At 45.9% G+C, this 24403-nt stretch overlaps 1 protein-coding gene across 1 annotated transcript in view; it reads right to left on the reverse strand.

Annotated features, from left to right (window-relative positions):
* Positions 1-10586: 10586 nt before the first annotated feature.
* Positions 10587-24403, reverse strand: part of DCP1A (decapping mRNA 1A) — a 48242-nt gene continuing 34425 nt past the window's right edge. The window contains exons 7-9 of the mRNA XM_020970596.2: positions 20417-21088; positions 15419-15634; positions 10587-14502 (exon numbers count right to left, since the gene is read on the reverse strand). Coding sequence (XP_020826255.1) covers positions 14422-14502; positions 15419-15634; positions 20417-21088 — 969 coding nt within the window. The 3' untranslated portion in view covers positions 10587-14421. The remainder of the gene's footprint in view (positions 14503-15418; positions 15635-20416; positions 21089-24403) is intronic.

The following is a 24403-nucleotide window of genomic DNA, read 5'->3' on the forward strand; positions in this document are numbered from 1 at the left end:
GTGAGGAACAGATAGGAGGCCAGTCTGGTTGAATTTCAGAGTGTGAGAGATGAAATAATGTCCAAAGAGGCTGGAAAGATAGATGGTGAGCAGGTTGCAAAGGACTTTATTTTTGTTGTTGTTGTTGTTGTTGTTGCTGTTTTTTATAGAGAAATTATTTTGTTAATTATGAAGCATGTGTTTCAAGGTACCAAAGAGAATACATTGAGTGTTTTGATTAAATATTTAGTGCTTTATTGACCATTTCCTCTCTGACTTCCACTAAGAACCTCTAGAAATAATTCTTCTCTGACAAGTCTTTTTTTTGCATATTTTATTAATTTATTTTGATTTATCAATAATCACTTCCACACGCTTTTGAGTTTAAAATTTTTCTCCCCCTTCCTCCTCACCACCCTCCCCAAAATGGTGTACAATCTGATATAGGCTATACATTTATATTCCTATTAAACATATTTTCACATTAGTGAAGTTGTAAGTAAAAATTAAAACCAATAGGAGGAACCATCAGAAAGAGGAAACAAAACTGAAGAGGAAAAAAAAAGATAGCGATTCAACTTTCACAGTTATAATTACTATCTGTGTCTTTTTCTCTATCCTTTTCCCCCGTTTATGCTTTTCTTTCTCCTCTCTCCCTTCCCCCCCACCAGTACTTTGCTTTTGACCACCTCCCCCTTCAGCCTCTCCTCCCTTCTATTATCCCCCTCCCCCCTCTTCCCCTTTGCCCCCACCGCTTCTTCCCTCAATTCCATCTCCCCCTCCCTTTTCTTTACCCTTTTCCCTCCTACTGCCCATAGGGCAAGTTAGATTTCCATACCTAACTGATTATGTTATTCCCTTCTTGAGCCAAATCTGATGAGAGCAAGGTTCAAACAATGCTCACCCCCCCTCCCTTCTTTCCCTCTGCTGTCATAGGATTTTCTGTCTTTTCCTGTAATGTAATTTACCCTTGTCTGCCTCCTCCTTTCTCAGTACATTTTCTAAGATCAGATTAATCCAGTTACTTGGATCCATTTAACCCACTTGATTAGCTTTTATCATTACATCAAAGTCACCTAATATCCACCCCCTTTATGTATACTCCTTTAACATGGTATAATAACAATACAGTTCTCAGGAGTTGCAAGTGTCATCTTCCTTTGTAGGGATGTAAACAGTCCACCCTTATTAACAACATTTTGTATCTTTCTGTCCCATTTACCTTTTTATGTCTTTCTTGAATCTTGGACTTGAAGATCAAATTTTTGGTTGAGCTCTGGTCTTTTTATGAGGAAGTTTTGGAAGTCCCCTATTTCATTGAATATCCATCTTCTCCCTTTGCAAAGGACTTTAAAAGCTAAACAGAGGAGTCTTTTTTATTTTAGAAGCCATAGGGAACCACTGAAGTTGGCTGAGTAGGGGAGTGACACAGTCAGATCTATGCTGTAAGACAATCCCTTTGCAGCGTAAAGTATGGACTGAAATGGGCAGAGAGATCAATTAGGAGACTGTTGCAATAATCTAGGTAAGAGAGGTAGATAATAAGCACCTGATCCAAGATAGGAGCTATTTCAATAGATAAGGGTCAGAGGTGAGAGAGACATTATGGAGAGAGAAACAGAAAGATCTGGCAAGTGATAGAAACCATAATCTGGATTGGGCAGAAAATTTAAATAAAGGGAGAGTCTGGATGTGGAAGAGAATGAGGGGTATTGACTTCTACAGGACAGTGTGTCAAGGGATAGGAATGAAGTGATAGCCAGTGATAGAAAGAAAGGCCAAGGATGCAGTGTCATCAGATAGAAACCATGTCTCAGCTAGGGCTAGTAAATGGATGGAATGTGAAAGATGTTTAAGATGAAGGGAAGATTGTTTATCATGAAGTAAGAATCCTAGAAAGCACAGTGAAAGAGAAGTGGGATATATAAAGAGTATGGTTGAGAGTGTCAGAGATGATCTCTCAGAAGTGAAGCCTCCTCAAAGGGTCATTAGTTCTTGTTAATGGTTCTTGTATTGTTGTTTGCAAAACCCTCCCCTGCTCAGACCCCGTTTTTAAGTAAATAGCAAAAAGAATAGCCCTATCCCCAACCTGAACTTCTTGCCCTTGCAAAACTTCCCACTGTGTGATTAAGGAAGGAAAATGTGGTTCGGATTCACTCCTACAATAAGACACACTCCTAGAGAGACAAGTGAAGATAGCTTTAATTAAGATTATAATACAGGTACAGAAAAGGTAGATTCACAGCAACATACAATTAGCAATATGACTATAGTCAGGCTAAGAATACAAAGGACAGCAACAATATAAGAAAACATCACCAATTCATGGAAGCACCAACATCTGAAGGCCAACCTGGGAATTCCCGGGGCACAGCTTTCAGGGTCCCGATTAGGAAAGTCCCAGGCAGAGTGTCCTCTCCATGGGTGAGAATCCGAAGATGGCTTTCTCAATTAGGATTTAAATAGGGCCTCTAACAAAGAAGGCCCTGTGCCAGAGGTATCCATGATTCTAGCTGATGTTTTTACTTGGTCCAGGAACTTGGCAAGCAAAACATCTTAGAATATTAATTAACTTGATATGTTCTGATGAACTGGACAGGTTCCCAGAGCACATCTCCTGAGAACTGGCTAAATTTTCAGGTCAACATAGATAACCACACTCTGTCTTTATAGCCCAATGTTTAGAGTCACACAGGGGACATGGAAGATCTTTCCTTACAAGATTTATCGATCACCCAACTTTTCTTGTCTCTGGGCAAACTTTTGTAACCGTGAATAGATTGTACCCCCTGAAAGCCCAGCCAATGGGATAAGGGGAAGGGGGTTAGGGAGGAGGAGCTCGAGTTAGGGTATAAATAAGTCTTGATTTCTGTACGAAACTTGTACTCTCCTAGCTGGCAATGGCGACTAGGGGCGGTACCCTTTCTCATGAGAAAGCAATAAACTCCTTTCTACTTTCAAGGTATCTAAGTTTCTGTTTTTATTTTTGAGTAAGTGGGCTCTGTCCCACATAGTTGGGGAATCGTTCGGGATTTCCTCCCTTATTTGAGAAGGGCCTCCCAACCAGTCCTAGGACAGGCGCCCGCCGGCCACTTGCCCGTGGTCCGTGCAATGCTTTGGGAGTTTCCTTTCACTTTTAAAGAACGGACCCAAAGAAAGACAGACACCTGAAAGCAGAAACCTCGGAAAGGGCACAACGACCACCACCCAATGAAGAATTTGAATCGGTCATGTAAGTTTGTGTGCACAGACCCAGGTAAGACAAGATCAGTGAGACAACATAAGAGTGCAAGAACTAGTGACCGGGGGAAGGGAAACAAGGCTGAGCTTAGTGAGGCGAGAAGGCAAGATCAGTGAGCTTCCTACAGAAAGCAAGAACTAGTGAGCCCTCGGCAAGATCTGGCCAGCCTTCCCTCCCATAAGGTGGCAAGATTGGTGAGTTCTCGAAAGAGACAAGAACTAGTTAGCCTCTACCTCATGGCAAGATATAGTGAGCCTTAACAGGCAAGAACTGGTGAGCCATGGTGATGTCCAAAAGTGGGTGGTCAGCAACATAGTTCCTTTCCAGATGTTTTGGACAATAGCTAATTAGACTTTGGCAAAGTATAAAGGGAAATATAAAAAGAAAATGATTAAATATGATTTGATTCTATAGCAATTTGTTGTATGTTTGTTTTGCGTTTGTGTCTATGGTGTGAATGAATGTTCCTGTGTGTGTACTGGAAAGCTACTTTCCTTCTCTCCCCATCTCCCTCCCTGATTACAGCAGGCTCAGAGGAACGGGTGGATAGGAGAGAGAGAAAGAGCAGTTTTAAAGGGACTTTAATCAAAGTCCATCAGAGGGATAAGTAGGTAGAAGGAAGGCAAGAAAGTTTATGAGAGTAAAAGATTTGGAAACTTTTGGAAAAAAAATTCCCTCTCTCTCCATTCTGACTTTGGCCAAGTTTTGAATGTGGAGGGAAAGACAAGAAATGATGAAAAAGAAAGGCAGATTGAGTAGCACCTAATCTTTTCTGCCTCACAGAAAAGAGAAAACCTTTTGTGTACCAGAACACAACCAAAAGGTAACTTATGGGCAGCCAGGGGCTGTGCCGAGGGTGGTGGCTTGCTGGGGGCGGCTGGGTTTGGTAGCTGTTTGGAGGCCATGATGTTTCCCCACAAGCCCCAACTCATTCAAATTGGTAAATATTTTAAATGAAATGTGATGTTCTTAATTTAAGAATTTATTACACTGTTTGGCACTAAGATCAATTGGGAAAATGTGTGGATCTGAATTTGTTATCGGATGATTGGAAGGTGCCTAACACCATGCCTAGCAGAGGGCAGACACTAAAAATGTTATACAATGCCAATGGTGAAGAGATGCCTGATTTTCTATGTAAAGAGATTTGGAAATACAGTCAACATAATTGGAGCCACCTGATTGGTAATGTATTTGGTTCAAGTTTTAAACCTCTAGTATTGTTTCAAATTGGTAAACTTTTGTATTGTTATGTCGAGTAGCTTTTCATAATTTGGATGTTATTAAAGTGAACTGAAAGAAACTAAAGGACAGTGGAAAAATTGTGTAAGACCAGTTACATTACTTTGTCAGCCCTGCTAACCCTGTCTTATAATGTTTGATAGCTGCCATTTAGAAAACCAGGTATTTCCACCTTTACCTGTAATTAAAGAAGGGCTTATAGCTAAAACAATTTGAAAGTTATAAGATTGTTAACTAAGTTATTTAAAGTTACTGTTTTAATGTTAAAACCTAGAATTGTTAATTGATTACTGTGTGAAAAGGAGTAACTGCCTATTCAAAACAGTCCTCCTTGGGACATGGGGGTCAGCAGGATTAGCTCCTCCCTGAAAGGACCTGATTGATCTAGGGGAAGCTGCAGCACAGCACGCCCCTTTCTACTGAGAACTAAAGCAGTTAATGAAAGACTAAGAGAACTCTCTGCTACCTACTTCTAGCACCACCAGGGAGTTCCCATTAAGAGAGGTTCCTTTAGCTCAAGGAGGAAGCAGTTATGTGAACACTCCCCTCAATAGTTTGGAGATTAGGAATTTCAAAAAGGATATGAAGAAACTTATAGAAGACCCTTCTGGGGTTGAGGAACAGATTAACCAATTTTTTGGGCCCTAATTTATATACTTGAGGAGAAATGGTAGCAATATTAGATATCTTATTCACAGGGGAAGAACAAGATCAGATTCAGAGGGCGGCGATGAAGGCCTGGGATGCTGGCCACCCGGTAGCACAAGAGGAACTGAGGGGAGAAGAGAAGTTCCCCCTTGTAGACCCAAATTGGGACCATAACAACCTGGCCCATAGAAAGAACATGAGGGAATTATGAAAGATGATAATACAGGGAATTAGAAAAGCTGTCCCTAAAAGAACATGGATAGGGTGATGGGGATCAAACAGGAAAAAAGAGGAAACCCCCTCTGCCATTCTAGACAGGCTGAAGGAGAAATGAGGAAATTTTCGGGGTTAGAACTTGATGATTTCACTGCATAAAGTTTATTGAGGGTATATTTTGTGACTAACTCCTGGTCAGATATTAATAAAAAGCTGCAAAAGTTGGAGAATTGGCAGAACAGGCCTTTAGATGAGTTGCTGGAAACAGCCCAAAAAGTGTATGTGGCCAGGGTAGAGGAAAATAAGAAGGAACAGACAAAGCAGAGTTCTGCCCTGAGGAAAGAACTTGCAGTTCCTAAACAATGTACTTGGCTTGCTGAGAAGTTGCAAGTTTCTAATGATTGACTTTCACACCGTGACAAGCTTAAATTTGAGATGTGAGTCCTGGTAAATTTTTATTGATTATTGCAACTCCATGGGAGTAAAATTAACTGTATCTGGCTTTAAGCTGTGATTAGTGAAACTTGCTGTTTGAGGTAAAAGGCTCTTGGGACTATAACTAATTTTGTTTTGAGTTTGAATTTGGGTATAGTTATCTGCATTAAATCAGTATCTGAGAGAAATGCCACAAGCACTTAGAGGGAATGTGATCCTGTACTGTTAACAGGTAAAGGTTTGCATCTGGGAAAAAGCCATGAGGACAATCTTAACCTCAATCTAGGATGGGATCCTCCTGGCTCAGTGTCCCCATTGTGTTCCTTTGAGAAGGAATGTTTCCCACTATTCCTGAGTCTGGCTATGATATGGAATTGATACTGTATGATTGGAGAACTGTGAATTTTATCTGAATTCAGACAGAGATCTTGTCATACTTGGCATGTCACATGTCCTTGCCTTTTCCTTTTATAGTAGATTTCTTTTTTTTTTTTTAAGGCAACTGGGGTTAAGTGACTTGCCCAGGGTCACATAGCTAGTAAGTGTTATGTGTCTGAGGCCAGATTTGAACCCAGGTCCTCCTGTCTCCAAGGTTGGAGCTCTATCCACTGCACCACCTAGCTGCCCCTCCATTTCCTATTTCAAGCTCAATAAGCCTCAGCGAGATGTTAGAGAACAGGCTGGTCTCAGGCCTCTGGCACAGTCCCTCTGCTGATGGAACCCAGGACCTAATTTACATGGGAACCCTTGACTTCTCTACATCTTTTCACACCAGAAGTCATTTTTTAAAAACCAAAAGTCAGCTCTTTTGTTAACATTGTTTGTTTTATCTAAATTATAAGTTTCACACTGATCCATGGCTAATAATAATAATAATAACAGCTAGGATTTACATAGTATATTAAGGTTTGCAAAATATCTCAAAGTTTGCAATAACATCCCAATAACCCTGGGAGATAGGTGCTATTATTGCTCCATTTTGCAGATGAGGAAGCTGAGGCAGATAGAATCTTCCAGACTCCAGGTTTCATGCTCTAGCCACTACACTGTGTATATATTTTAACACCTATTTCTTCTTTTAAGACTATGAATTTTTTCTTGATAAATTTCATCACTATGCTATTTGGTGTAAGAGGCAGCCAGCCTAGTGTTAGAATTGGAGGCAGGAAGACCTGGGACACTGAGAAGTTTGGGGATTTAATTTACCCAAGTAACTGTTGAAAACTGTCGTGTTACAGTTGAATTGCCAGTCTGCATGAGTGGAAGGAGTTTCTAATATTTGAGAAATTATAGGTAGATACAAAAAAAATAAAAAAATAAAAATGCAAGATCAAAAAATTATTGGCCATTATATATTCAAAATCAATACTACTGATTCTAATATCACATTAACAAATGGCATCAGTTCCTTGATTATCCCAACACTTTTTATAAAATTGGACTGTAGGGATAGCATTAATACAACTTGTGACTTTTGTGAGCCAGCTATAACATGATATATTTTAATCAATCCAATTTAATCATAAGGTACATCTCACATTAGATGTATTTCCCACAACACATATTTTTACAAAATCCATTCCATAACCCTTCTTCTTTTCTTAGGGAAGGCTATCACCATATGATGCAGTGCTAAAACCCCTAACAAGGGACGTGATTGAGGTTCATCTGTCCTTTTCCATTCTCCCATACTATATGAACTTACTTATTATATAGGCCCTGTAAAAAAGATCATAGACCCTCTGGGTAAATGGTCCTCTATAGAAAATCAATCCAACATGTGGAGGTCATCTCTCTCTCTCTCTCATATATATATGTATGTATGTATATATTTTAGCTAGGCAATGGGGTTAAAGTGACTTGCCCAAAGTCACACAACTAGCGTTATGTGTCTGAGGCCGGATTTGAACTCAGGTCCTCCTGACTCCAGGGCTGGCGCTCTAGCCACTGCGTCACCTACCTGCCCCCATCTTTCAATATTTCATGGGCACCCCTGCAACACTGGAACTATCTGTTTCCCTTTTCTCATTACATGACTCAGGTGACACCTCCTTCTGGATCTCCCCTCCCTGCCCATTGTATCTTACCTACTCTGTGTCCATGCAATAGCTCCACTAAAGAATGCAAACTCTTCGAGGACAGAGATCATCATTTCTTTATCTTTGTATTCTGTACACCCCCAGGACCCAGGGCAGTGCCTTACACCATGTCAGTGAGCCACTTCAGACGACACCCAAACCATCGGTCATATTCCAACTTCTTGTAGAGAAGTCTTGTGAGATCCTAATTTTCTAAATAATATGCTTCCTTCTAGCAGCTTCAAGGATACTTTCCTTTGTCATTGCAGTTTTGAAAACTAATGTGTATTTGGGTGGGCTGTTTTACTGGGGAGCTTCTGCAAATGGCTCCATACAATTTTCCATTCTGTTCAGTTTCATCATGATAATCACCTGAAATTTCTAGCTTTATCTAGTTATTTTATTCCTCTCTCCCAGGCTGATGTAGCTGTCCTAGCTTATCCTTCTAATTCCTTATGTGTAGGTTTTCCCTCCTTTTTGTGGTCATTTCCTTTAGTTCCTTCATTGTACATAATCCTGTGTGTGTGTGTGTGTGTGTGTGTGTGTGTGTGTGTGTGTGTGTGTGTGTGAGAGAGAGAGAGAGAGAGAGAGAAGAGAGAGAGAGAGGAGGGAGAGAGAGAGAAAGAGACAGAGAGAGAGAGAGAAAGAGACAGAGAGAGAGAGAGACAGAGAGACAGAGAGAGAAGGAAGGAGGAAGAGAAGAGTAGGAATCTTGAAGGCCCTCTATAAAGTTTTGCACTGATGCTTTTCTGAGATACAACATGACACCGGATTTCTTTACACCAAGCCTGCACGACCTGTGGCTTGTGGGCCACTTGCCGCATGCCAAAGGATTTCCTCCACATACCAAGGTCCTCTGGCGTGCAGCAGTTTGTGCAGGCCTGTTCTATACATATGCCAGGGAAGCTCTCAATACCGGCTCAGCAGTGAATGCATCTTTGGAAGAGCAGCCTAGCTAAACTGTGAATCAATAAGCATTCACTAAGCACTTACTCTATGCCGGGTACCGTGTTAAGCACTGGTGATGCAAAAGCTGTCAGTGAAGGGGATTACTTTTTCAGCCATTGCCATTTTTGAACAAACACCATCTCCCCATCTGGGGTGGGATCTCAACATACAGTAATGGAAAGGATTCCAGTAGTAATAAAGTCATTGAGTGGTGGGCCAGACTCTTGCTCTGTTTTACTGTTGCCTCATTTTGGCCACAGGTCCAGTAGCTTTGTTATCTACCTTCTCGGCCCATAACAGATTCAGAGCAGTAAATCAGGTGTGGGTGAAGGGGAGGTGGACAGCTGTGTAAGGATTAGAACAGCACAGCTTGGTCTGGGGCTACTTAACATAAGGGCCAGTGGGTATCTACACCTCAAGAGCCTGTGGGTTTCCCTGTTGTGTAAACGAAGCATTAGGGTCTTGGCTTGAGGTGCTCAGACCTGGGTTCTAATCTGCTCTGCCACATGAAGGACCTTGGCCAAGTCTCTAAATCCCTGTTTCCTAAGTTACAAAATGGATAAGAATATTTTCCCTGCTAAATTTATACTTATTCTGTATCAAATGAAATAATTCTGGGAAAGTTCTCTGGAAAATTGTAAAGTGGTGTTGTAATGAAATACAATATGCTAATATAATTACATCATTATTACAGTAATTATTGTCAATCATGTATCTGAGCCTGTTGTCAGTCAACCCACAATACTATGTGCCAGACACTGTGCGAAACACTGGGGATACAAAGTGAGGCAAAAGAACCTGAGGAGCTCACAATGTAAAGACTGGGAAATGCAAGCGTGCGTCCATGGGGAGGTGGTGTATATGTACACACACACACAATATACACATACGTATACACACACACACACACACACACATTCATTTAAGAATTGACATAAAGGACAGGTTTAAAAGTTTTCTGTACTCAGAGCAGGCAGATTCCTGAAGAAGCTGGAACTCCAACCTCAGAACCCCCAGCCCTGGTATCTTGGCCAGTTCAAAGTTGGCATGGCATGGCAATGATGACAGACTTGGACAAAAAGAGTCACTCCAGCATTTGGAAGGGGCGCAACCACAGGCAGATCCAGTACTCATCCAGAACTGAGTACTTTGGCCACCTGATTCACAGAGCAGTGAGGAGAAAACCACTTTGCATGCCATTTTAACCTGCCCCATGGCCCCCCACATTCAGCACCTCCAATTGCTGCATGGCGTCTTATGTTGTTTTCTTGTATTACCATTTAACTTCCAAGTGTGTGCATGCGTGTGTGAATGGATGTGCAGGGGTGCACGTGCAGCTCCACACAGGACCCTGGCACAGTGCTGTATCCAGAGAAGGAAGGCAATGGTAAACATCATTGACAAAACGCTGCCCAGCACGCACATTGCCCTGAATAAGACTAGCAGAAGCAGCCCCACTTGTTGGGAAGTGTTAGGAGCCTGGCGGCCTCCACGCGTTCTGGCACCAAGTCCACATGAAAAGGTTTCCAGATGTAATTCCTCACATGGGTATGCAGGGTTGGGCGACCCTTCACTTTCAGCCACCAGGGGAGAAGAGTATGCATTTCTTAAGTAGCCCCCAGGTGCTGAGGGGCGAACATCATTAAGACAGGGTGGGAGGCCAAGAGCTGGGTTAGCCCCAGTAGTTGTGGGGGGACAGCCCAAGATTTGCCAGAGAACTGGCGGTGATCTCAGCAACATCAAAGGGATACAGCTGGATGTTTCTACTTCTACAAATGAAAGGAAAACGCAGTTTAAAATTTTGTAGGTGAGAAAACTTTGTTTTGAAATTTTATTAAAAAAATATACTTGCAAACATACAAAATTTAGGATGAAAAACGCTCAGTTTAAAACATGTAATAACTTAATATTTGCAAACACACATGGATGGTAGAAAATTCATATAATAAAAAAAGTTAGTGATGCAGTATCGATGTCAAAAAGAAAAGACCCATTTCCAGAGATTCTTACGCCCACTTCCTAAGAAGGGAAGCACACAGTATACATTCATGAATGCTTGATGTTTGGAACAGCATGTCGTAAGAATGGGAAGTAGAGATTAAACAGTAACATATACAAAAAAATCAGAAACCATTTCCAATGTACTTCTGGTGAATCAATCAAATAGAATGACCAAAAGAAAATGATATCGTCTCACTTAAAAATGAATAACGCATCTTAACAGTTTTGATGACGTCAAATACAAACTGGAGGTGAAATATATTGCACACATTTTTCCTAAATTAAGCGGAAAAACAAATCAGGCCAGGATCTGGGCCCCAGGGCTGATCATCCTAAGTACAGGTCTGAGGCCCTGATACCTTTCCTTAATATTTAAATATGTTAATCCAAGCGGCATTATTGGCCTCACAAAGGAACCTTGAATAATAAAATGTCAACATAAAGCAAATGTTTGCTCAGCAGCAAATGTGCAAGAAGCCAGTTATTCATTCTTTGTTCAGTGAAACAACTCGAATCAAGCGGTAAGCGGCTTCACCACGGCCCTGCTCTAGAGCTTTTCCCAAGGTCCCCTTCCAGTGGGTGGCTTTGACTTCCTTAGGCCTCCTGTATCTCTCCGTCTTCCCTGTGAGCTGCAGCACAGAAGCCACTATCTGCACTTGGTAAAATGAAAAAAAAAATCTGGACTAGGTTCTTCAGGGAAAAGAAAAATAAACCGGCAGGTTTAAAAATAGCTTTTTGGTAGAAGGATGAATGTGGCTTTCTTTTTTAAAAAAATATCACTGGAGAGAAGAACATGAAGTGCTTGGGTAGACAGAATTTGTTTGGAAAGAACTCTTTCTAACTTGGCTTCTGCATTCTTGGAATAAGTAAAATCCAAATCAGCTCTTTTTAGTGAAAACAATACATCCCTGTTCACGATGCTAATGAGTCTCTGGGAAGCCCTCCTTGCAGAAGGGAGTCTGTCCCAAAGGCCAAGGAGGCTTTCCTGTTCTCAAAGCTCATTGGAGATGCCCTGGAAAGGGGAGTGATCTGTCTGGGGAGGTGACTGCACTGGAGAAGGCTAGACAGCAGGACACACCTTGGACGCTCGTTCAGCGGCTGCTCGACCAGGATCACACAGCTGAGCGAGACTTGCCTTCGCGAGACTTGCCTTCATAGCACTCAGTTCAATCTTCGGTTTTAAACCTGTGAGGATTTATCCAAAACACTGCCAAAAATGTAAACAAGCGACCCAAGCTGGCACAAGGTTCTGGACAGTTCAGTTGGAGGAAGTAATAAGGCGACTGAGTTACAGCTTTCAAGCAGGGTTGACCAACAGCCACTACCCAGAGAGGTTGGCCTGCCCTATCCAGAGACTCCTGCCTGAATTACTTCAGGGAATATGGCAGCGTAGACCTGGCTTACGCATTATAAATAATTCTAATATGTAATTATAGAGGTTAAAACTAAATCATCTCTTTAAAATCTCCACAGCTTGGGCACTTAAAATTTCAATGTTTCACATGAAGGAAACCTGGTTTCCTTGGATTAGCTATTTAAAAGATGTAAGCATGTGGAACAAATCACAGAAACTTGTCAGAGATGTTCTCTCCAGAGATTTCTCTCTGCCTTTCCAATGGGCTCCAGATGCCATTTTATTTTAGGCCTCTGTTACGAGTCGCTAGCTGCTTGCTGATCAGTCTGATAGTATAACACAGGCTGCACTGTGATCAGACCCTCATCCGTCAACTTACCAAAGCACCCCATTTTGCTGGACCAGACACGGGATCCTGAGACTTATGATTCTCTTGTTCTCTCTTTCTCGGCTGACCCAAATCATTTATTTTTGGCTGTCAAATGTATACGCTGTCTCGGAAGGCAAAGTACTGTTAGAGTGGGCACTCTCCCTTGTCTCCCTCCCTGAATTCAGCCCAGGGTCATCAGCAAGACTCAGGACCAGGACAGGCAAAGCTGGAAGCTCATTAAATAAAGCAAAGCCAATAAAACCAAGTCCTTTCATGCAGAGAAATGAAGGCCAAGCTAAAGTTATTTAATATACTTAATATATGTCACCTACAGAAAACTCTGCTAGAAAAACCGATGACTGAGTTGCCTTGAAAGCTCACCAGCGCGTTTCCAAGAACAATCTGGAGTTTCCCAGTGTTACCCACAGCGTCTTCCGGATGGCAGCCGGAACTAGGTGGGCTTCTCACCCTGAAGTCATTAGGACCGTGCTCGGAAAAGTGAGCTGTGCATCTTACGTGGTTACAAACGACAAAAGAACTGTCTCGTGTAAACCAAGACACTGATTCCAAAGTCGACTGTAAAATGACTATTGCTGAAAGCAATGGGAATCTACATTACGAGGTCACATGCCCTATGGGAACAGACACAAGCCACACGAAGGAGTGAGAGCAGCACCCAAGGTGCCTTTACACGCCATCTGGATACCTGGGCTGGAGGGCGCCCATAGGGGCAGCAAGTCCACCGGCCAGGCTCAGAACTTCATCCATCCGCTCGTGCCGAACTCGGCATTTCACTCCGACATGGCATGATGGGTGTGTCCCTGCTCCCTTTCCTGCATAGCTTTATTCCTATTAAGTCAAAGGTGTGAGGAACAGTCGGACCCCAGGGGTCATGTTGTATTGGTTCAATGGTTGGTTTTTTCCTTATAGTTAAGAAGAGGGATCTAAATTGTTTTGAACTCATGCTTAGATAGAAAAGGACAATGAGGTTACACTTAGTAGTAGTTTTCATGTATAAAAAGAAACTTGATATCTCCTTTAAAACCACCTGGCAGTTAAAAAAATGTTTTTAAGCCTAATAGGATTTTGGCTCAGCCAACTGGCCAATTAAGTAAAAGTGGAACCTAAGTAAAATATGAAAACCAAAGGGTAATTCTCACACCAGCAGCCAGATTTGTTATGGTCTGGTCAGTATTAGGAAAACAATTAAAAAATAATAAATTGTTACCATGAAATTTCAGGACCTTAAGGCCCAGTGATACCATTCTTATCCAATAACCTTGCAGTTGAACAAGAGTCATAAATACATCTTCAGCTTAGGTGGGACCAACAAACCGGAAGCTATTCTGCATTACAAAATTTCCATCTTATCCGAGTTTCACTAGCAGGTCAAATCTTAGGAGAAGGAGGCTAAAGGCGACTCCCTTTTGGAAGCAAATGGTCTTTGCAAGGTGGAGCACTGTATGAGGTCCCCGGGAGGAGCACTTTACTTCCCAGGCTCACTCCAGAGCGAGCAAGGACTAGCCCCACCCCGTATGTCTTCTGAATGGGGGGGGGAGGTGGGGGAGCACACATCTCCATCCTGGTGTGCCACACATGCTTGATGCTGATGAAAAGGCCCACACAATTTTCCATAAATGGTCTTTGTGTTTCCCACTAAAATAAAGGGCTGCTGGTGATGCTTCACAGTGAAATCTCCATCATTTCTGAGAACATAACCTTAAAAATATTCTTTAAGAACAAGTCTCTCTTTCTCTCTCTCATAGGCTCGATTTCAGGACTTTCCAGATGAAGCGCTGCTTCTTTAAAAATGAAACCTCTCATACCAGTTCCATCAATGAGGTGCGTTTGTTTCTAAGCAGACATCCATCCCCTCACACAGAGTGCCCGGTGGCTTCAGCTCAGGTCATTAGAGCTGCAGGTTATTTATGTTCTTGGTCAGGACTTGCAAATAGACTTCGTGAAGCGTGCTGAGAAAGCTGGCATCGTTCTGTGGGGGAGAGAGAGGGGAACACGCAGCTCTGGTAACAGGTAACACGGTCAAACCTATGTTAGATCCGACTGACACCAAGTATGAGCTCAGAAAAGACAACAGACACACCGAGAATGTGACAAAAGACCGCCAACAGGTGTCTCAACAAAGTTATTGCCTTGGACACCTGCTGCCTGGGCAGTCGTGGGCAAGGCCCAAGGCTGCGCTCCAAGACCCCAGCTGGAAGAGAAGACGCTGAGCCCACTCCCTTCCTAAACAAAACTCGGCTGTGAAAATGAAGAGGAAGGAAGCGTGGCACGGGTGTATGGAGGTGGTTCTTGCCCCATCCGCAGCCCAAAGCCATGGACAGCAAGGGGCTCACACCAGCCACATCTGTGCCTTGGCTGCAGCCTGGCCCCGTGACACCCAAGCCTAATTCCATGAGAAAAACTGAGGTTCTCTGGAACCAACAGCATAAGCATCCTGTTAACCCACAGCTGTGCTAGGAAACATCAGGTGGGATGCAGTGACCTGGCCTGCTCTGGAGCCAGGCCTCCCCTCCTGCCCTGCTGGCTGCCACCTCCCAGGCTGAGGGCAGAGGCTGGTGATGGACACCGCACAGCATGCCCGCAGCCCACGTCAATCACGCTCAGCTCAGGCTGACTCAATGACTGGTGCGGCCAGGTGTGGGAGGCACTGCAGGGGGGTCAGCACCTGCCCACGAGTGCTGCTTTAGAAACCAGGCCTGAAGCCCAAGAGGAGCCTGCACAGAGGCGCACAGCTTCTAATAAGCTGGAATCCATTTTGCCTTTAGACTCCAAACCAGATGTTAAAGCAAACAGAACTGGACCAATAACCATGGGGGAGAAGGGAGCCTCGGTCAGCCGACTCTGGCCTCCCTAAGAAGGAAGGCACAAAACACCGAAGCAATTACCTTGATTAGATGTATTAATGTGTCCTGGAGCTGAGACCGGCTGAGAATCAAAGGAGGTTTTGTCGGATGTTCTGAGGCCCCGCCTGCCCGAGAAGGGGAACCAGCTTTCTTCTCTAGGTCTGGGGGTTTTGTCGCAGACTGCTGGAAAACACTGGGCGACAAAAGGACAGAAGAAGACGCTGATGTTGTTGACGTAATGAACTTGGATGACGAAACCTGCCATGAGAGGAAGGCGGTAAGAGACCAATCAGTGAAGGAGAGATTAGGCAGAAAGGAAACATTCTCATGAACGTGAGCTATAAGACCAGGAAGGAATTAGGAGAAAATAAGATCTTAAAACCACACGCTTCACGAATATACATTTGGTGGAAGAGTCTGAAAAATTAATTCTTTCCAGTTTATTAAATTCTCCGTTATCAACAAAGGATGAAAAAAATATTTTCATCCCTGGAACGATCTTGGAGTCGTTACAAGATACTGAGATTCAATCATCTTGAACCGAAAGGAGCTACACGGCATAATGAAGAGCACCGTGAGACTGTCCTATGAGAAATTAGCGACAACGGCTAGCCCTTCACGCGGCGCTTTGTGGTCTGCAAAGCACTTAGAAATATCCTCTGATTTACTCCTCATGACGACCCTGTGAGGTAGGTGCTGTTATTATCTCCATTTTACAGAGGAAGAAACAGAGGCAAAAAGCACTTGCCTGAACTCGGGTCCTCCTGACTCTAGAGCCAGTGTTCTATCCACTGAACCTCCTGCTACAACAAAGAACAGCACAGACTCGGTCCCACAACCCAAAGGCCCTTCCCGGCTCAGCCATTCAGGTGAACAGACCCTTCCGGATGGCCTACTCTGAACGCGGCACTGCGCCAGGCCTCGTGGATACGGGTCCTCCCCTCAGCCGAGGGATGCAGAAGAGCTGCACAAGCATGCCCCGTGCACAGTCCGACAGCATAAGGACAGGAGAGGGTGGCCAAGTGATCTGAGGAAACACAGGGAGGGAGGGATCACTTTTGGCTGAGGGGATCCGGGCCAGGCTTCAAGAAGGCCTGGGTGGTGCCTGAGTCAAGCCTGGAAGGAGAGGGCGGATTCAAATAGGCAAGCAACAGGCGTTTATTACGTGCCTACTGTATGCCGGGCACTGGGGATACAAGGACCAAGTAGGAACTGCCCGTCTGCATCAGGAATAAACACAAAGCAGCTGATGCTGAACAGCTGGGCTGTGGCTCTCAAAGCTGGCAGAGTTTGTATTGTGAGAAGGAGGCTTTGGAGCTGCCCACACAGAGGAGTGACGTGCCTAGAAAAGACCTCTGGCAGTTGGGCAGAGGATGGACTGTGGAAGAGGGGTGAGGCCGTACATGCGAGGGGGAGAGTCACAGGGGAGAGGGGTGTGAAAGGAGGAAAAGCAGCCTTGGGCAGCTGATCTGATCTAGGGGTGCAGCAGAGGGAGGAGGCCAGGAGGCTGGCAGGGAGTGGAGGACGAGATCTTTCGGGGACACTCTGGGTTTGAGACATCTCCGGTCTATTCAGTTTGACAAGTGTGAGTTTGTGTCGTTGAGAGGCTGGTGCTCAGGTAAGATGGGGGCAGCTGGGAGCCCTGGGCATCACTGAGAGAGAGAGGAACACCTGGTCAGCAAGAACCGTAATGCCCAGGGCACGCAACCACACACAGCACAGAGGGCTGGGCCATTTCCACAGCTCCCCAGCTGCCTGTCTATCCTAGGTGTTTGGGGGCAACTGCCGTCTTGCCTTTCTGCTGCCTATCAAGCATCTCGGCTGGAAAAGAAAGGCAGAAAGGGAAGGGAAGAAAAAGAGAAGAAGAAGAAAAGAGGTCAAAGGAGGTGAGGCTTACATTCGGATCCTCTCGGCCAAAATGTTAGACCAAAAGGTCTCCTTGGTCACCCGCTAACCAAAGAGATCTCAGACGGAGAAAGACCATCGATGCTCTCCAGGCATGGCTAGTTCTGCAGGCCCACACATACCCACAGAAATCACGAAGGGGAAAATATGCCTGCCTTGAGTGCAGGGGTGGGGCCTGGCTGGCTGGCTTCCCTGGGACCAAGGCTCACATGCTTACCATGACGTCCCTGGGGAAAACCATGGGCAGGCAGCTGCTTCAGGGCCCCGACTTTACTACACAAGGCTACTACTATGTCAAACAGAAATGAAAGCTGCAGTTCATGGCAACTACTGAGCTATCTCCAGACTCCCTGGTGGAAAATGTGTTACAAATCAGGGCTAGTTGGGATATTAGGGACTTGTGGAATTCCAATGATACAGAAAGGAAAGGTGAGGCAATTGGGGTTAAGTGACTTGCCCAGGGTCACATAGCTAGTAAGTGTCAAGTGTGTGAGGTCACATTTGAACTCAGGTCTTCCTGACTCCAAGGCCAGAGCTCTATCCACTTCGCCACCTAGCTGCCCCTCAGAAAGGAAATTTGTGACATCCTACCCAGAATGTTACCCACAAAGTTAAACTGCTAAATAGAAAGCCCTGGGAAAAGTTCAGTTGCAAATTTCTTGCAATAGTCCTGGAACTATAACAATCACAAGGGCCAAGGAACCTGATGAAAACTTTGCCACTAAGTTGCACTGACACGGCAAACTGGCGATGACGTCTCCTGTTTTATAAACTGGCGTAGTGTTTCTTTACGTATGGGGAGGGCTCCCAGTCTTCGTCACAGGCCATCAGAACGACACACAGTCACAATCTCTTCCATGGAGCTAAATAAGGCAGTGGCTTGTGGGAGAGCAAAGAGCTACCTGCAAAGCTCCAAACTAAGAAACTCCAAGGGCCACAATCTGGCAGAAGAGCATATCCACCTAACTCCTCTGTCAGGAAGGACGCTCCCATAGAGAACAGCAAATACCTGATCCACCAGCGATCCGGGGGCAAGGCCACGTAGGGCAGGGAAGATGACTGTTCCCCGGCTGGCCCTTGTCAGACAGAGGCCCTCCTTTCCAGGAGCCCATGAGACTGTGCAACGTCACACCTGCCTAGGGGCGCAGCGCACGAGGCAGAGAGAGCCCCTCTCTGCCCTCACAATCTCCTCCTGTCCTAAAAAGGCCCTATCACCAGTCAGGGGTGAAAACGAAGCAGAAAAGGACGAGCTGCTAACCCTAGAGCGTCAGGACCCTGGGTCTGGCAGGTTTCTGGGCTGGGCTCCAGACGAGAGCTTCGCTCGTCTCCTTTTCTCTGTCAGGATGTGTGGGTTCCTGTACCTTCTTTTTGTCTCAACTGTCTAGCTTGAGAGAGCATGAAACTGAAGTCACTCGTGCAAACAAGATCAGGGCTGACCAGCAACGCAAAATGACCCCAAACTATAAGACAGGGCTCTCTGAGACCCTACAAGTGGACGGGCCAGGATGTCACGAGCCGCTCATCGAGGCATTGCCCCCCTGCACGCCTGTGCTTGGTCTCAGTCCCCAGCCTGAGCCGTTCTCACCACTGATCCTGCTTACCTCTGGCACCCTCTGTGCCACTCCTCTCAACTCTTCAGTATCTCTTCCTCCCTAGTCTACTGTGAACCTGACCTGAGCCTCATCCCGTCTCATCCAGGGGCCCATCACCTTCCCCAGCCAAGCCCCAACTCATGCATCTGAAGGGCCTCCCTCTCTCTGGGCTTCTCGTCTGCCTACAAATATGGCCACACTTCCCATCCACTTGGGGCACCTCAAGTGACCATGTTCTGACCTTCACTGGTAGCTTCTGCTTCCTCTCCGCACTCTCTGGTCTCCACTCTCGCTATTCCTAGTGAAGCCCTTCTCTCCACAATGGCTAAAGTGTTCGAGTGTCAAACCCTTTGGCTTTGGGGCAATCTTCCTCCTTGCCCTTTCAGCAACGCTGGATAGCACCGGCCTCCTTTCCTGATCCTTTGACTCTTGTGACAACATCCTCTCCCTTTTCCTCTTCCTACTTTTTTTTTTTTTTTGCTTTTTGGTGAGGCAATCATGGTTAAGTGACTTGCTCAGTGACACAGCTAGCAAGTGTCAAGTGTCTGAGATGGGATTTGAACTCAGGTCCTCCCGACTCCGAGGCTGGAGCTCTATACACTGCGCCACCTAGCTGACCCATTCCACTTTCAACACTAATGGATCCCCTTCATCTTGATGCTCTGCCAAGACCTCAAAATCCAAAGTCCAAACCTGCCCTCACCACCCCTGCCCAGAACGCTTCCCTTCCAAGCAGTCACCCCTGTCCTTTCCTGTTCTCCACACTCAGGCACTGTCACCATTTACTCAGACTGCAGCAACGGCCTTCCCCAACCAGGCTCTCCCTTCTCCAGTGCCTGCATCATACCAGGAACTTTACATACCTCATTCAGGCTTCTCAAGCACCTTGGGAGGCAGGAGAGGCCAGGAAATGAAGGTGACAAAGGTCAGGTGATTTGCTTAAGGCTGGTTAGTGGCAGAGATGGGATTTGAACCCAGGCCTTTTGACTCCAAATCAGCAGTGTTTGCACCTGCCCACATCTGCCATCTGGCTGCAGCTACCCTTTCCAGCCCCACTCTCTCCAGTAGCTCCTCCTTCTGCTTGGCATAATTACGGATGACATTTGCGCCACAGTTATGGGTCCTGCAAAGTCATAAACGTGACAGCCAGGACCTCTCTGAGAATGAAATGCCCTGTGGATCTTGCCTGTGGCAGTGAAGCCGATCCACCTTGCCAGGACAAGGGGGTGGCTAGCCTCGATGCCCTCCAAGGTCCCTTCCCTCTCTAAATCTATGATCACGTGCCCCAATCTCCTTCCTCTTTGCATCCCCAGGGCCCAGATGGAATGGCCTATTCAACTGACTCCTACCATGACCCATTATCTTTTATTTGGTCTCTCACCTCCTTTGTGGAAATTATGCATACTGAATTCAGAGGGAAGACCCTTCAGGACCTAGAAACAAATTGGATGCAGGAATAAGCTCCCACTCTCACAGATTACTCAGGGAGAGGGCTCTGAGGCCCAAATCTCAGTCTCTGAGCTCAATCGGAGCTGACTCCTACCTTCAGGGAAGGCCTCCCAGCAATGCCGAGCGTGGCTGTGGCCCCTCTTCTTCTGGTGTGAGGCTCTCTGAAGCTCTCAGGGGTTGCGAGCTGGCTCGCTGACGAGGCAAAGTGGGGTGCGATGGGGTTCTTGGGGAGTGCCGATGGCTGTGGTGTCAGTTGGAGCTTGTGCAGAAGGCTGGCACTTGAGGTGCCCCCTGGGCCTGTGCCACTCAGCGGGGCCACCAAGGGGCTCTGGGCAGCAATCAGATTCCGGGCCTTGGGCCTCAGCTCAGGTGCCGGCTGGGTGAGAAGAGAAGACCGCTGCTGGGCAGGCTTTTTCATGGTCGGGGAGCCAGAGACCTCAGCTGCTGGAGCTGCCTTCACGATGGGACTCCTGGGGACCGCGCAGCTTGATGAGATCTTCCTGTCAGGTGGGGCCAGGGGGGCAGGAGTCTCCTGCTGCCCCACGCTGGGGCTGCTGGGCTGGACGAGGGGATTTTCTGGCTGATGTGCTCCTCTTGATGACTCAAAAGAAAACGGCGAGAACAAGTCATACTCTTTGGGGGAGGCGTCAGCTGGCAACTTCTCGGCTCCTTCTGAATTGGGATATACGATTGTTGGCTGTTCCTTTGGCAACGAGGTTCCGAATAATTCTTCCACTGTGAGGTGCTTGTGCCCCGATGGGGCAGGCTGCAAAACAAGAACACCACTGAGAACCAGGCCAAGCAATAAGCTTTCCTACCACGCAACAGTCTCAGGAATGGTCTTTGTCATAAGCAAAAAGGAAGCCTGAGAACAAGAAAACCTAAAAACATCTGATGCTCTTGGGACCCTGGGCAAGGTACCTTTAACATGCCCATGAGAAACCATGGCACAACTGGCTTTAATAACTGGGGTTCCATTTTGGAGACTCTGCTTCTGTGAAATATAGGTGGCTGGCATTAAGGGAAGAGGGTGGCCTGGGATCTAAAACGCTGTGAGTTCAAACATGACCTGAGACATTTACTAGCTGTGTGGTCTGTGGCAAGCCTGAGCCTCAGTTTCCCCATCAGTCAATAGGGTTAATCAATGACATAATGCAAATAACCCTGCAAAGCTTGAGTGCTTTACCAAAGCCAGTGGTTGTTCCATCCACCACAGAACTTACAGAGACTTATTTTAGTAAATAAGTGTAAGTGGAAAAAATTCTGATCTGGATTCTAGCTCTCCACTGTTGATTATTAAAAAGATCCAGACCTGGGCAGACCACCTGAACAACAAAGGGAGGTCATCAAGTACATGTGTACAGAGTATGGATGCACCGTGTACTCAAAAATAACTCAAGGACTCAGCAGTTAGACAGAGAGCCCAATAATGATGAGGAAACAAACTCCGGCTTTGCCTTTTAGGACAGGCCGCCTTAGCCAGAACATTCAGCTGATTTGGTCAACAGACCACTGAGGATCCATAAGAAGCCTTGATTTGGATGAAATTGTAAGGCTAAGAATGAAAAGTTCCCATATTATCACTGTAGGAACTGCCTTCTTTGCTACTGGAAGCTCGTCAAAAGAAAAGGCCCTCATGATTCCATCTGTAACTGACTTCTCCTATTCTGAAGACAGGCAGCCCCCCGATTCTCAAATGGGTCCTGTTTCAAAAGTTCACTTCCAATGTTTCTACAGAACAGTGTTTTCTACCCATTGTATTAAATGATTTCTTACTGCCAAACCCCCAGGTTCAAAGATCTAGAAGTGGGAGGGATCCTTGAGACCACCCATGCCAACCCCTCACTTTAACAAACAAGGCAATGGAGGCTCAGAGCATTGCCCAAGTCAGGGCTGGCAGGCAGCAGAGGCAGGGGTCAAAGCTAACACGTAATCTTCTATACCCCACGGCTGCCTGTAAAAGCCCTTCATGAGCCATCCTGCTGCTCTCCTCTCCCAGATGAGGCAGATCAGATCTAGCTCCTTGTAAGCTCTCTGATGTGTGCCCCTCCTTCTAGTCACTCAGCTGCTGGACAATCACAGACCTTCACAGTCACCACTCACCTACTCTACTTGAATAGCTTCCTCATCAGCTGCATCCATTCTCTTGGCTGCCAAAACAACCATCTTCCTAAGGCCTAACAACAGTACAAGCACAGCATTTGCAATTGAAGAGTCTGGGTTCCAATTCTGGCCATGCCACCAAATAACTGTGCTTGGGCAAATCACTGCAGCTGCGTGAGCCTCTTTCTCCATCTGTAAAGTAAAGGGGGGGATCTAGGTGCCCACTAAGGTCTCTCCCAGTTCTAAATCTATGACCCTGTGATTCCTGTTTCAAAGTTTCCAGTGGTTCCCTATCACCCCCAGGATAAACTATGAAATCTTTAGCTTAGTCAGTGAGGCTCCAACTTCTCCACATCCCATGACTTCTCTCTCAGTCCCTTCACACTGCCCAACCATCCCATTAGATGCTGCTGGAATGCAACACTTCATGGCCTGTCCCCATGCATCTGTGGAAGCCCCCCCAACCCCCCCAGCCTCTTCAGACAGAACTGCCTTGTCTCATCTCCTCTGGAGGAGACCATCCTTGCTGCTGCCTCCTTCCACGACCTTGTCTCTGCTCAGCAGACAGTGGACATGCCTCCACCCTCCCAATAGGAAGTGAGCTCTGAGTGGGCAGGAGCTGGTTCCCTATGGCATCTGTAGTCCCTCGACACAGGCCCTTTCACAACAAAGCCACTGAACCAGCAAGTTATAAAGTGCACGATGTACTGTCAGTAAATACTAAAGTAATATTTTCCTTGGGCCAACTAAATTGAAGCTAGTCTATTTTTGTCTAATTAAAAGTTGACTCCAAGTCACAGTGACTCCAGTTGTTGAAAACATCTGACTGACTGATTATAGGCACTGCCAGGAGGGGCCAATGAACCAAGATATTTCCTCCTCTGGCTGGGTGAGCTAGAGGCTGACCGCGAGTTCTGCTCAGTCCCTTTCTCTGCAGCTAACTCCACACCCCAAGGTTTGGACCTGGAAGGGGCCCCAAGCCCTCATTTTACAAACAAGAAAACCGAGGCCCCAAACCACCCAGGCAGTGAGCGAGCGACCAGCAGGGTCAGGATCGGAACCCCTTTCCCTTCGCTCTCAGTTCAGCACTCATTCTCTTCCATCAAACACCAAAGGGATGCTGAAGGCTATAGAAACAGAGCAGAATCTGCCAGCTCCTGCCAAGACAGAACACAGCGTGCTGCCTGTGCACTCAGCCCCAGCCATGGAAGGCAGAACAGGCTTCTCACCTCCAGCTCTGGCCTCCAGTCAGTGACTCATGAACCAGACAAAAACACTCACCCTTCCCCCGGGGCTATAACATGCACCACCTGAGTCAGGGGTCTTTGAAGTACTGAAGTGCTACTTGAAGGTCATTTCAAGGAAGGAGCCATTGTTGGAGAGTCAAAATTGGATGTAAAAACTGCGAAACTGCTTCATATAGAACAATGTCAATCATTTGGGCCAATAATTAAAGAAAAGGTAAACATCAAGCTTGACCACTCTATTCCTGTCTCATCTGAAGGACGCTGCTCTTTGATGAATTCCATGGCTGCCCTGGGGATTTAGTCTATTAAAATTAAATGTCATACCCTTGTTGCCACCAAAGGCACCATCTTGACACTAGACAAAGCAAGCCTTCTTCTCACCATAATCACCCTTTTTTCTTCTCTCTCATGAATGAGTACTTTTCCACCTGCCCACCAGGCTAGGACAACAGTCCCCCAGGGAGGGAACTCCAGAGGAAATCAGGGAGCTGACTGGTGGTTTTCTTGGACCATTACTTGTTCTTCCCCACTAGATGGCGTGGTGACTAAACAGACACTTGGGCCTGGTTAGTCTGCTTATCACAGCAGAGATGATGTCAAGTTTCACCTTCACTAAAGAAATATGCTTTACGACCACACGTGGACGATGTGAGAGTACAGGAAACTGAGGGACGTACGCAGCGTCAGGTAAGCATCCAAAAGCACACCAGGAGATTTTGTTAGTTTGGACT

The sequence above is a fragment of the Phascolarctos cinereus genome, unplaced genomic scaffold, assembly GCF_003287225.1.
Source record: "Phascolarctos cinereus isolate Bilbo 61053 unplaced genomic scaffold, phaCin_HiC Scaffold_4;HRSCAF=312, whole genome shotgun sequence".
Classification (NCBI taxonomy): domain Eukaryota; kingdom Metazoa; phylum Chordata; class Mammalia; order Diprotodontia; family Phascolarctidae; genus Phascolarctos; species Phascolarctos cinereus.